At 47.3% G+C, this 12,295-nt stretch overlaps 1 protein-coding gene across 6 annotated transcripts in view; it reads left to right on the top strand.

The window, feature by feature from the left end:
- Window positions 1–12,295, top strand: part of tiam1a (TIAM Rac1 associated GEF 1a) — a 43,369-nt gene extending 31,074 nt beyond the window's left edge. For 3 of the 6 annotated variants that reach the window (XM_028982886.1, XM_028982887.1, XM_028982888.1), the window contains exons 16-27: window positions 6,136–6,363; window positions 6,525–6,593; window positions 6,814–6,939; window positions 7,128–7,236; window positions 7,511–7,690; window positions 7,870–7,988; window positions 8,352–8,460; window positions 8,713–8,771; window positions 9,201–9,297; window positions 10,146–10,233; window positions 10,326–10,498; window positions 10,591–12,295. In XM_028982886.1, the coding sequence (XP_028838719.1) occupies window positions 6,136–6,363; window positions 6,525–6,593; window positions 6,814–6,939; window positions 7,128–7,236; window positions 7,511–7,690; window positions 7,870–7,988; window positions 8,352–8,460; window positions 8,713–8,771; window positions 9,201–9,297; window positions 10,146–10,233; window positions 10,326–10,498; window positions 10,591–11,111 (1,878 nt within the window). In that variant the 3' untranslated portion in view covers window positions 11,112–12,295. Of the gene's footprint in view, window positions 1–111; window positions 3,635–3,759; window positions 3,872–4,443; window positions 4,679–6,135; window positions 6,364–6,524; window positions 6,594–6,813; window positions 6,940–7,127; window positions 7,237–7,510; window positions 7,691–7,869; window positions 7,989–8,351; window positions 8,461–8,712; window positions 8,772–9,200; window positions 9,298–10,145; window positions 10,234–10,325; window positions 10,499–10,590 lie in introns of those variants that run through there. The other 3 variants (XM_028982891.1, XM_028982890.1, XM_028982889.1) reach the window with 3 other exon arrangements.

The raw sequence follows: 12,295 nt of genomic DNA, 5'->3' as shown, positions 1-12,295 counted from the left end.
CGGGCGCCTGTCATGGCTGCCCACTGCTCACTCAGGGTGATGGGTTAAATGCAGAGGACAAATTTCACTGTGTGCATCGCGTGCTGTGCTGCTGTGTATCACAAGTGACAATCACTTCACTTCATCATCTATCAATCCAATATCTACAAACTCAGCCAGTGAGGATCATGTGGATCTTGCATTTAATTGACCTCCAGCTTGTTAGGAACCAGTGAAAAATGGCTCCTGTTCAGAATGTTCCAGTCAAGGTGCTCGGTTGCTGGTATCTTCCCCACCTGCTTTGCAATATCTTTCTTGCAAAACAGCCCTTTCAGTTCTAGTAGACCCCTCTGGGCTGCCCAACATAAAAATGTCCACCGTGTTGCACTCGAAAAACGCCTCTTTTGCACCAACAAATCCCGGTGGCGGGAGTGGAGGTGAGAGCGACTGAGGTGCAGACAAAATAAAATAAATTGAATAAAGACTTGTCTCGTCACAGCGGCCGCGTTTCCCCCTAAATCAATACGTGCCAGCCAGACAGCAGTGGCCACGCTTGTCATTTCCATTACTCTGATCTCCCCGTCACCGCCGCTAACCAGCGCAAACTGTCTCCTGCGCTCAAACCACGGCAAAGACAGCAAATATGCACCAGATAGAGATTTTTGTCTTCGATAATCTTATTAATTGCTGGCAGTTTTTTTTTATTGCCCAGCTGAATCACATGGCTGTCACATCCACTTCGAACTGTAGCCTAGAGTTTGACGTCATGCATCATCATGCTCTTAAAACAAAGCCATCCTGTCTGCACTCTTTCTTCTGCCGTTGTGGGATTTTTCTTTTGTCTTGGTGGCCCTCCCTCCCTTTTCCACTCGTCTCTTCCTCCTTCTCTCCTTCCCTCCCTTCCTCCGTCCTTGTCTCTCCCTGTAACCCTGCCAGCTTCCTGTTTGGCCGAAAAAAAAAGGGCAAATTAATAATCAGGCTGTCTCTCCGGCCTGCACTGCATCACGCCATCTGCTGCGGAGACATACACTTAGCCCCGGATAATTCACCCGTGCTCCGCCAGGCCGGGTGACTGGCAGTCCCTCTCTGTGCCCACACACACAGTCCTCACCGCCCCCGAATGCCCTCTGCCTGCCACCGGCTCTCTCCGATGCTGCTCTTATTGGCACACAATGGCCTTTATTTCCCTCTCAGGCCCGAGCCCCTGTTAGTTTAACCCCCCATCTCTGCCGCCGCCCTCTTCTCACGCCTCTGCTCAAACAACCCCCCGTTTCTGGGCGTCGCTCAGATGTGAGGTGAATAATTTCCGGATCTGTGAAAGCAGATGTGCCGGGATGGCCCCAGGTCACCGCTCTCTCGGAAGCTAATAGAAGCGATTATGGCTCCGACTGAACCGGCTAAGCCGCCCCTAATAGTTAATAGCTCGGTGATTGAGCTTTCGAATCCTCTCTGAATAAGCATCCGCAGTGTGTGGTCCCTTTCCTTCTCTCTCGCTCCATCCCTCCCTCTTAATCCGTCCATCTTTCGGCGAAATGAAGCCCATGTGGGAGCCATTACTGTAAACGCTGTCACTTCAGTTTTCTTTTCTCATTTGCGCGGGCCAATTTTTTTTTTTTTCTTTAAGCAAAGGAGAGTGGAGGAGCGGCGCTTTTTAATTGCACTCGTGTCCTAATTGCGCGATTATGTGTGTCAGTGGCGATCGCTCAGCGCCGATAAATTACCCAGTGAAGTGCTGCGGGAAATGAGAGGAGCGGGGAAGACAAAGCGCGACAGGACTTCATTATTTTCACGCTTAATAATGTCTGGGACACCCCCACCCCGCCTCCCGTCTGAGCCGAGACCTGGTTCGTCTCTCCAGCCCAAACACCCTTCCTCCTGCCAGGACGGAGACGCCATTTACAACCTAATCTCGGCAAATAAATATTCATCCGACATTTTTTAACAGTGATACTCCATTCTGAGTCCGTGTTGGCAGGTGTGCGTGGGACAGAGGGCTGTAAATATGACTGCCTGGCTGATGTGATTAAGCAGTATTATTACTGGAGCGAGTGGTGGGCTGGATCAGGATGAAACGCCAGGTGCTACATTATGCAGAATCTGTCTTTTCCCCCCCCACCACTAGAGGGAGGGAGGTCAGTTTCATAAAAACAACTCCGGCTTAGTTGGGGTGTGTGTTTGGATGTGGCAGATTTTTAATAACTCAGATGTAGGCTGGAGGCTTGTGGGCCTCTGATGTTCATTCGGAATCAGAAAAAAGAGGGAATGCATCTGATTGCAAATGTATATTTTTCCCCTGCAGCCGTGACCATGTGGTATAATGTGTTATTAATCAGCACGGCTCTGAATTAATGCTAAGCGTAAGATGTAAGAAACCACTTATGTACAGTAGAGGCATCTGGTTCATTTTAATGCGGATGCCAAAGCCAAAGCCATTTTCGGATGAGCATACTGCAGCCATTTTTTTTAATTATGAAGAGGATTTTCGTAGAATGCGCAGGGCAGTACCGTCTGTCAAAATATAGCCCATGATTTTTTTGGCAGGGATTTCAGGATTTGCATATCAATCCAGATATTAATGACCTGGCATATTTGAAGAAATTGGATGCGTATGTGGGTGCCTGCCTGACTGGAGGTATAAGTGATCGAAAAAATAAACCTATGGGCATGCTCATTTTGTTATGATGGCATCTGGTTGTGGGTGAGATTTATATCGTCTCTTTTGCGGAATGATCTCAGTGCTCAGGACCTACAAAAATTGGTGCAAGGAAGGAAAGCTGGTGAGCAGCCGAGGTTCAGCGCAGGCTGGCCTGTGTTGTATGCTCCAATAGAAAAGTTATTGTAGCTGAAATTGCAGTTAAGGGGGAACTACTGAATATAAGGTTAGTGTTATTCCCGACTACTGTGTGTAATTATGGACTTTTGTCCAGCATGACTTTCACAAATACCATTTTTTTACAATAATAGAAGGAAAACAACTACATTGCTTCTCATGTGACACAATTTTGACATATTAATGTGCCTTTTTTATTTTGTGTTCTTCCCCTTGCGCCAAAATGTTCAAATTTCATCAATCATTTCCACCCATGAGCACTCATTCCTTAGCAGAGTTGCTGCTGCAACTATCCCATTAGGTACAGGGCAGGGTCTCACCCAGACTGCACACACCATTCACAGCCCATTCACTTACACCTACAGACAATTTAGACTCACCAATTTACCTAGTGTACATTCGGGAGGAAACCAGAGAACCCGGAGCAAACTTGCTCCAACATGGGGAGAGCATGCAAAGCCAAGGCCCGGGATTCAATCTCACAACCTTGGAGGTGAGAGACCATGACTATGACCCCCACACCACCATGCTGACCCTACACATGTTGGGTGGCCAGTGGTTAAGACACTCGCCTATGAACCAGAAGACCCAGCTTCATACCTCAGGGTCAGTTTCCCATTCGTGATCCACAGGCAGGAAACAGGAGTTTGACACAGGCAGTTCAGGGGACAGCCCCGCTCAGAGAAGGAAACCTCAGTTTCCTGTTGTCCCCTGTGAGTCTCCAGTGTGATAAGGCGGAGATTGTCTGCACTCCGTAGACCAACCAAACCGGACTCCGCTCCGCCTCAGACGGCCGGCAGGCAACCCTCTCCACCGGCCCTGACGGTAAGGCGCCGTGCTGTCATGGTCTTGCGTGTTAGGCCATTCCGAGAGGAAGGCCCCGCTTGAACGCGAGCCCCCGCGCGTGTGTTTGCGTGCGTGTAGGGTGTGTGCAGGAGCACGAGAGACAGATTCCACTGGTAGCGTGGCTGTTGCAAGACGAGTTGAAACCTGCCCCTTTTTCCGCTGAAACCTGGGGCGCGCCAGTGCTGCACATTCACGCCGCAGACGGCGAGGATGGAGGTACGTTCGTCCACCTTTTTATCCTGTTGGTGGTGCGTTCTCGTTTCTTTTTTTTGAAAAAAGAATGCTGTGTGCTTCTTTTAGCTGAAAGAAAGGTGACGTGCCTGACTGAAGGCTGACTAGAAGGTGTTTTGTTGGGTTTTTTTATACGTTCCGATGTACCGTCTGGGTTTGGTTGTATTCATATCTGACAGGAGAAGGTTCTGTTGCGTTCGCATCTTGTTCTTGTTCTTCGCTCTGGTGGCGTGGGCGTCGCCGGCCATTGCCTTCTTACTTTGTCTCTCTGGACCGTGAAAAGCAGTGAATCCGCGTTTCTGTACCACGTTTGACTGCTGAGGCCTGAACCAAACCCCACACTGGGAGTGTGTGTGTGTGTGTGGGTCGGTGACAGGCTGTTGAACGCCCCTCCCGCCCGGTCCTCCCCGTCCCGCAGCAGATGAGATTATTATTGTTATTACTCGCTGTTTGCAGAGCTGCTGTTCTGAAGCCTTTTCAGAGGGGCCGGGCGCAGATGAGAAAGCGGAACGGGGACGGAGGGAGAAGGGGGGTGGGGGGGGGATCTGAAGGCGAGCCGATAGCAGAAGTGGAACAGGAGAGGAGAGGCTGTTCGAGAGGCCACGGCTCGTCCTTCTGCTCGACTCCGCTGCGGCCTGATAACGGCGACTGGCGTCGGGCTGAGGTGTCGTGACCTCTTTGACCTTGCAGAGCGTGCCCAGCAGTTGCCGGTGCGGAATCATGTCTTTGCTTAGGAGAAACAGGAAAGGCAGACCGTCAGCCCAGTCCTCCATCTATGGCATGCTGCAACTGGTGAGATGTGTGTAGTGTGTGTGTGTGTGTAATCTTCTGGTAATCTTAATCTTTCATACCATCCCACCATCTCATACCGCAAGATTAATCTTTGACCATCTTGCTCTGCCTGTCCGGGCACATTTAGCCGTGGCTCTTTTCCTGGTGACGAGGGTCCCTGTCAGCGTGTCCCATTGGTTTTGACACGAGCCTGTGCAGCGCGCTCCCCCATCTGTGCCCATCTCCACCCTGTCCGTCCACATCAGTTCCACTTCCGCGCCTCTGCCCGTTAACATCTGTCTTTAGCCTGGCCTGCCTGTGTTTTTTCGTTGGGGGTAAGAAAGCCGGTGCATGGATTTACCTGCCGCGATGTGTGGCTCTGATGTCCTGATTGTCTCCTGGTGCATGATCTTCGGCATAGGGTAGGAGAGTGGCTGCTGCGGGGTCATGGAACCCTTTTTCAGGGCTCCAATGGGTAAAGGTCAGAAACAAGTAGCCGGTCGCATACAGGGGCCGCTCAGATGAGGACTTAGAGGACTGGACATGTCTGTAAAATGAACATCAATTCTGTTCGAAAGAAACAAAACATCAGCAACGCAGAGCAGAAAAAAAGTAGTGAGGACTCTTCACTTAGCAATCACTTAACCTCAGCTAGAATCCCCTTAAATAATTGATCCCTTTATAAAGCTTTATTGCTCAGTTGTTGCTTATCTGCACCCTTCAGCTGGGATGCATGCTGAGATGCAGTTATTTCATTATTTCTTTATTTATTTGTGTGTGTGTGTGTGTGTGTGTGTGTGATAGATTTTAAACGTTTGCTGGGAAACCGCTCGGGTTTTATTTACAGACGTATGAAACGAATCACCGCTGCGTATGACGAAATTTCTTGGCATTCGGGTGTGGTGGGGGTGTGTTAAAAGTATGGAAAAATGATTATAGCTTGGAGCAGATGGAAGAGGTTATGACCACTGAGTGAAGATGCACTCACACACAATGCGCTTTATGTGTTCATGGCATGTGGGCTATGGAGATTTAAAGATTTGTGTCTTTTTTTTCCAGCTGTCTCTTTCAGTTATGTTTAGAAAATCAGTTTTTTGCCGCCAGGGGTTTGGTTCTACTTATGGGGCTGTCCTTCAAAGTTACATTTTAAATATATTTGGGGCCATGATGAGAGGGACACACATTTGTTGAAAGAAGCCTGGGGGGGAGGCTCTACACGAGAAGTCTTTTGAGACGTCAGATTCACCAGATCACCAGTTTTTGAGGTATCAGCTTTATCAGCAACAAATAATCTTGGAATATTCTTGGAGCTCCATTGGAATGCTACGTGGAATGCATTTGTGTCACAAAGGGTTAATGAATTATTATCTTAATATAGCTTGCACTGATTAAAGAATCAATAAAACTGGTCAACTTCAGAGCAGATAAGCCACTGTTATTTCTCACTTTGTTAATGTTGGGGTTTTTCCATTGTCCAGAGTACAGAGCAGGTCACGGCATTCTGCCGCAGCCTCCACGACATGAACCCGGCAGAGGGCCCGCCGTCTTGTTGCTCTTCCTCCTCCTCCACATCCTCCTCCTCTTCCTGCGCCCCGAGTCCCATCTCGCCCCTCCCTCCACCCACCACCCCACGGCAGCTGTCAGATGCCGACCGACTCCGCAAGGTCATCGACGAGCTGGTCGAGACGGAGAGGACGTATGTCAAAGTGGGTAGTTCTGCCTCGCATCTTAAACATTCAGTGTTAATACCAGGTACCCCCACATAAACAGAATGTTGGCTGGGGAACCTCTACATGCAGAGCCAATCGAAACACCCCTCGTTTGTGCAGTCCAGACTACAGTAGCCATGGTGTGTGTCTCTTTGCAGGACCTGAACATTCTGATAGACCGGTACCTGACCCCCCTGCAGAAGGAGAGCTTCCTCACTCAGGACGAGGTAGGATTTCTTGCCCTAGAGCGTTCATTTCCTGTGGGGGGTTGGATTTTGGCTTTGCTCACACCGAGTACACGGTTTGGATTTTAACCTTAGTTTTTAGTGAAAGGCAGTGGATTGGGACGTTCTGATAGACCTACAGTTTTTTTTTTTTTTACACTATTAGGGACTTAGATGTGCCTCCAGTTGGATTAATAATATGCTCCCCCATGGTCTTTTCTAGTTGGACGTCCTCTTTGGGAACTTGCCGGAGATGGTGGAGTTCCAGGTGGAGTTTCTCAAGACGCTAGAGGATGGGACCAGGCTGGTGCAAGATCTGGAGAAGCTTGAGAAAGTTGATCAGTTCAAGGTGCAAATTGATTCAACATAGAATTTATTTAAACATTTATTTATAACCACGGATTATGTGCGGAATTATTTAAAGACATATCCAAGTTTTCTTGATCCATCACTATCAAAACTCTTTACCGATTATTATTTTAGGCATCCAGTTAGATTAGATCCAGTTAAATCTGAAAAAGTCCTCTCGCTCCACAGAAAGTCCTGTTTTCCCTCGGAGGCTCGTTCCTCTACTATGCCGACAGATTTAAGATCTACAGCGCTTTCTGTGCCAGCCACACTAAAGTCCCCAAGGTCCTCACCAAAGGTAATTAAACCCTCTTAGCCCAGCCTGGATTCTGCTGCCTGTTCAATAAATGCTGTAAATGTAAATGTAAATTCAGCTTTTAACTGCACGTGCCTGCACAAACACACACACACACACACACACACACACACACACAGTGTGAGAGTGGTGAATCCAGAAGGGTCATCTTGGTTTAACAGGTTCTTTTTAAAGTCAGATTGAGTGACGTGATTGCGTCATATCATAATCTCCATTGTTTTTGTTTTTTTGTTTTTTTTTTACTGTGAATCTTTAGCTAAAACAGACCCAGAGTTTAAGGCCTTTTTGGATCAGAGGAACCCCAAACAGCAGCACTCGTCCACGCTGGAGTCCTACCTGATCAAGCCAATACAGAGGGTGCTAAAGTATCCGCTGCTTCTGAGGGAGCTCCACTCCCTCACCGACCCCGACAGTGAGGAGCACTACCACCTGGACGGTGAGGAAGGCCGGGATTAGGCGAGCTTGTAGAAGCAGAAATGTTGACTTCCTTAAATATCGACTTGTGTAGATTTAAAGGCTTAAGTGGAGTCAACAAAAGCCTTTTAAAGGATCATTTTTTTACATTTACAATCCCCCCTGTGGCTCATCGAGGTGTTCTCCCTCTGTCTACTTTAGTTGCAATGAAAGCCATGAATAAAGTGGCCAGCCACATCAATGAAATGCAGAAGATCCACGAGGAGTATGGCGCTGTCTTTGACCATCTAATCAACGAGCAGAGTGGGGAGAGGAAAGAGGTAAAAGAGTTTCTCCTGACTGTTTTAGGAACTTTCAGACCATGCTTCCTCGCAACTACTGATTGTAAGTCACTGTGGATTTGCATTTGGAGGGCAGTGGTGGTAATCAGAAGGTTGCCGGTTCTAATCCCGGTCCGCCAAGGTGCCACTGAGCAAAGCACCGTCCCCACATACTGCTCCCCGGGCGCCTGTCATGGCTGCCCACTGCTCACTCAGGGTGATGGGTTAAATGCAGAGGAAAAATTTCACTGTGTGCTGTGCTGCTGAGTATCACAAGTGACAATCACTTCACTTTCACTTCATAAGGGCATTTGATAAATGCAGTAAATGTAAAATGTAGTGATTATTGACTACCTGTTGCAGGTTGCGGATCTATCAATGGGGGACCTTTTGCTGCACACGACGGTCTCCTGGTTCAATCCACCTACGTACCTGGCGAAGGGAAAGAAGGAACCAGGCCTGGCAGTTTTTGGTGTGTGTCTGTCTGCTAGTGTGTGCTTGCCAATTTGCTGATAAATGTCATGATGAATGATTCCCTAGTGTTGACGAAGTTTTTTTTTTTTTTTACCTCTGAAGCACCTACACTTACCATATCTTCCGCTTACATTCCCTTCAATGTGTGTGAGGTTTATCTTGTTATATTGTCAAGTAGAGGAGTCTTTTTAAGTGCCCAGTGAGATTTTTGTGCATGCCTAGTCTAAACACTTCCCATTTTCTCTTGCAGTGTTCAGAACGGCGCTAGTTTTTGTTTATAAAGACAGCTCCAAGCAGAAGAAAAAAATAGTAAGTTACACACTCCTGCCCCCCCCTTCCAGTCCTTCATTAAGCATTAATGGGCCAGAAGAACAATGCAGTCGAGGCAAGCTATATATAAACTCCAAGAGCGCCGATGGGCCTGTTGGGTCCGTGGCGGACTTACAGGGTTGTGAAAAGAAAGAGCCCTGACTTCAGGATTAGAGTTAATGCATACAGCACATTAAGAGATGACATGGCCTCTCCAGCTACGCTGAATGCATTAGCCATTAAAGACATTTTTCAGTGCCTGACTTAAACAGATCTGGCATGGTGTCTATATTCCATTCCACATTCCTGTTTATCACCCTGAGTTCTTAATTCTCTAACCTGGAATGCGGAAATCTTTTTTTTTTTTTTTTTTTTTTTTTCTTGATGTCTTGTGGTGATAAATAAATCTCATGTGCCTTGTTTCTTCAGGGCACATCGCATCGGACCTCCGTTTTTGATGAAAGGGACCCCTTCCGATTCAGATACATGATCTCCACAGATGCTCTGCAAGTCCGGAGCCATTCGAGTAAGAACCTACTCTTTTTTTTTTTTTATCTTTCAACTTTTTATTTTTTTCTTGTTGACATTTTGGTTTGGCTTCCTCAGAACATCCTCTGTGTCAATTCTGTGGAGTTCATTTGCCTGTTTTTGTACATTTATACACATGAAGTCTCAGAACATTATTCTTAACCTCTTATCTCCATCCTGTCTCATGGATAAATAGTAGTTCAGGAGGTTCTTCACCCCATACAGGTCCAAAGAGGCTAAATGTTCCCTGTGATTTCAGTATTCAATCAGCATTTTCTTTTTTTAAAACCCATAGGGATACATTTGATGATGTCCGGTGGCCTCATACAGCCCTCCATGTCTTTCACAAAACTGAAACAAGCCACAAACAGGGTTGAGGGAGTTCAACCAGTGAGCAGTTGTAGTACGTGGGGTATTTAGGACAAAGTTTAGTACAAAGTACTGACTCAGGGAAACACGGACACAGTGCTTGCAGTGTTTTTCAGTATTCTGAGCAATTTCCTCCAGGATAAATAAAGGTTTCTGGTTTAGTCTCTGATTCTGATGTGCGTTTACATGCAGTATGAACCATGTGGGGCAGCAATGATTCTTCCAACTGCAACAAAAGAAATAATTGTGACGTTACTGTGTTAATAATAACAACACAGACACAGTAAATAGTAAGCACTATTTCCAGTGCACAGATTAATATGTATTCACCTAACAGCAACCTGGTGTGAATAACACACAAGGTACTCCTGAGGCTCATAGCCATCCTGCCATTATACATCGTGTGAAGTGAAGACTACAATACAAGTTGTCCATTATCTTCTGCTTCTGTGAACTCACAGCTATGTTTTGTTTTAGACTCTGATGGCTCACCCATGTGTGAGATCGTCCACGTGAGGTCCGAGTCGGAGGGACGGCCAGAGAGGGCGTTTCAGCTCTGCTGCAGGTGAACTTTGGTGCTCATCCGTTGTGCATCGTTACATTCCCGGGTGACACTGACCAGACAAATTGAAGAGAGTCCGCGTTGTGTTTCTCCAGCTCTCCTGACACCAAGAAGGACTTCCTGAGGACTCTTCACTCCATCCTCCGGGATAAGCAGCGGCGGCAGCTGATGAAGACGGAGAGTCTTCCGCTCAATCAGCAGTACATCCCGTTTGGAGGAAAACGTCTGTGTGCACTGAAGGGATCGCGGCCCGCCATGAACCGGACAGGTATGGAACATTATTCCGTAACCAGGTCAAAGCAGACGTTTGATCTATAGGGACCTAATTTGTTTTTATCCCCCCCCCCCCCTTTCCTGCAGTTTCTGCTCCTTCTCGTTCGCTGGGCCGACGGAAACTGGTGCGAAACCGCATCACCATCGACACAGACATCATTTTTAACTACACCAGTGAGGACGCACCTATACTCATTCCCTCCCCTACACAAGAACTAGAAAAGCCACCCCAGAAGCCCCAGCCAACCATAGTGGACACCAACCGCTGGGTGGATGAGCAGTTCGACTTTGGGACCTTTAACAACCAGGTTAAGGAAACGGACATCCTGAGCGATGAAGATGAGTACTGTGAGTCCGTAAGGTCCTCCTCAACAGAGCCGGCCCTGGAGGAGCCCGTGCTCGCCTTAACCCTGGACGGCCCCAAGGACCACCGCGAGCCCCCCAAGGACCCCGTGTCGTCAAAGAACGCTGAAAAGTCCCACGCTCCCCTGAAGCTCAGCGCCCTGCGGAAGCAGTGCGCTGTGGAGAACTCGACGGACGGCGAGCGGGAGGTCATCTGGGTCCGCAGGGAGGATTTCGGCGGCGGCTGCAGTAGTGACATCTTCTGACGATCTTGACGAGGGTTTGTGAAGACGGAAAAAAAACGACTCGGGGTTTTTTTTTTGGTTTTTTTTTTGCACAACAAGGCTGATCGGTGCTTAGAGGGAAGTCAGTTTGCATGGGGAGACTCCATCTACTGATCCAGTCACCGTGGAGAACGCCAAACACCCGCAGCATGTCTTGCAGAGTTTACTTTGTTTAGAAATTGGACCTTCAATCTTGGCCACTTTTTAATTTTTTTCTCTCCTCCATTCCCACACAGACTCAATGGCAGCTATTCTTCTTTCTTAAAGCTTTTGTTGCCAAAATGACTATTTTCTTATATGTAGGAGTACGGGCCGGTTTCAACCCCACTTCTGTTTGTGGACTACAAAAGATGTTCATTATTCCAAAAAAAGGGCTTTGTGCGGTGACGTCCGGTGATCTTCAGGGTTTCGTGGCTAAAGGCTGGTGTTGTATATGAACTTTGTTCTGCCTGTAGACTGCTGCAGCTGTGGGCACAAAAAAAATTCCCCTAAAACCAGACCGGTAACCCCATCTTTCATCAATCCCGCACACTTTTTTACACCATGTCCTGCATCGCATCCAGTATTACGGAGCCTTCCTCTCTGAGGTGAAGGGTCGGATCCTGTGTTACTTGAACCAAACCCAGTCTGTTACGAATCTATAAGCTTTATCATTCTCATGACTGTTCCCACTGTTTTCCCGACCCATTAATTTTCCAGAGACGACAAGCTCCAGCACCAGATGATAAGATGACGGACAAGTTCACATTCTGCACTTATAAGGTTACAGCCAGATTTCACAGTCTGTGTTTGAGGCTCTTATCGTCTGCCACCAAAAAAAAAAAGGACAGGACAGTCACGGCCTAGAAGCTTGGATGATGTCTGTTTGTGATACTTTTGTAAGCATGTCTGCTTTGTTCGGTGTAGCACACGCTGCAAAGCAGAGAAAATGTATATTTTTGCAGCTTTTCCCCCCAATCGTGAAATGCAATCACTTCCCGCAGACCTTGTTTCGCTGATTTTTGTGGTGGAACACACGCTTGTAGAAATGAACTCCTCCTGAACATTCTTTTCCAATGATTTTTGAAACTGTGTACGTACATAGGACTGTGGAATATTATTATTATTATTATTGTTAATAATATTATTATTATTGTTGTTATTCTTGAATAAATTTTCCCAATTTA

This window comes from Denticeps clupeoides, chromosome 6 (genome assembly GCF_900700375.1).
Source record: "Denticeps clupeoides chromosome 6, fDenClu1.1, whole genome shotgun sequence".
Classification (NCBI taxonomy): domain Eukaryota; kingdom Metazoa; phylum Chordata; class Actinopteri; order Clupeiformes; family Denticipitidae; genus Denticeps; species Denticeps clupeoides.
The sequence above is the reverse complement of the archived record's forward strand: the minus strand, read 5'-3'. Positions and strand labels throughout refer to the sequence as shown.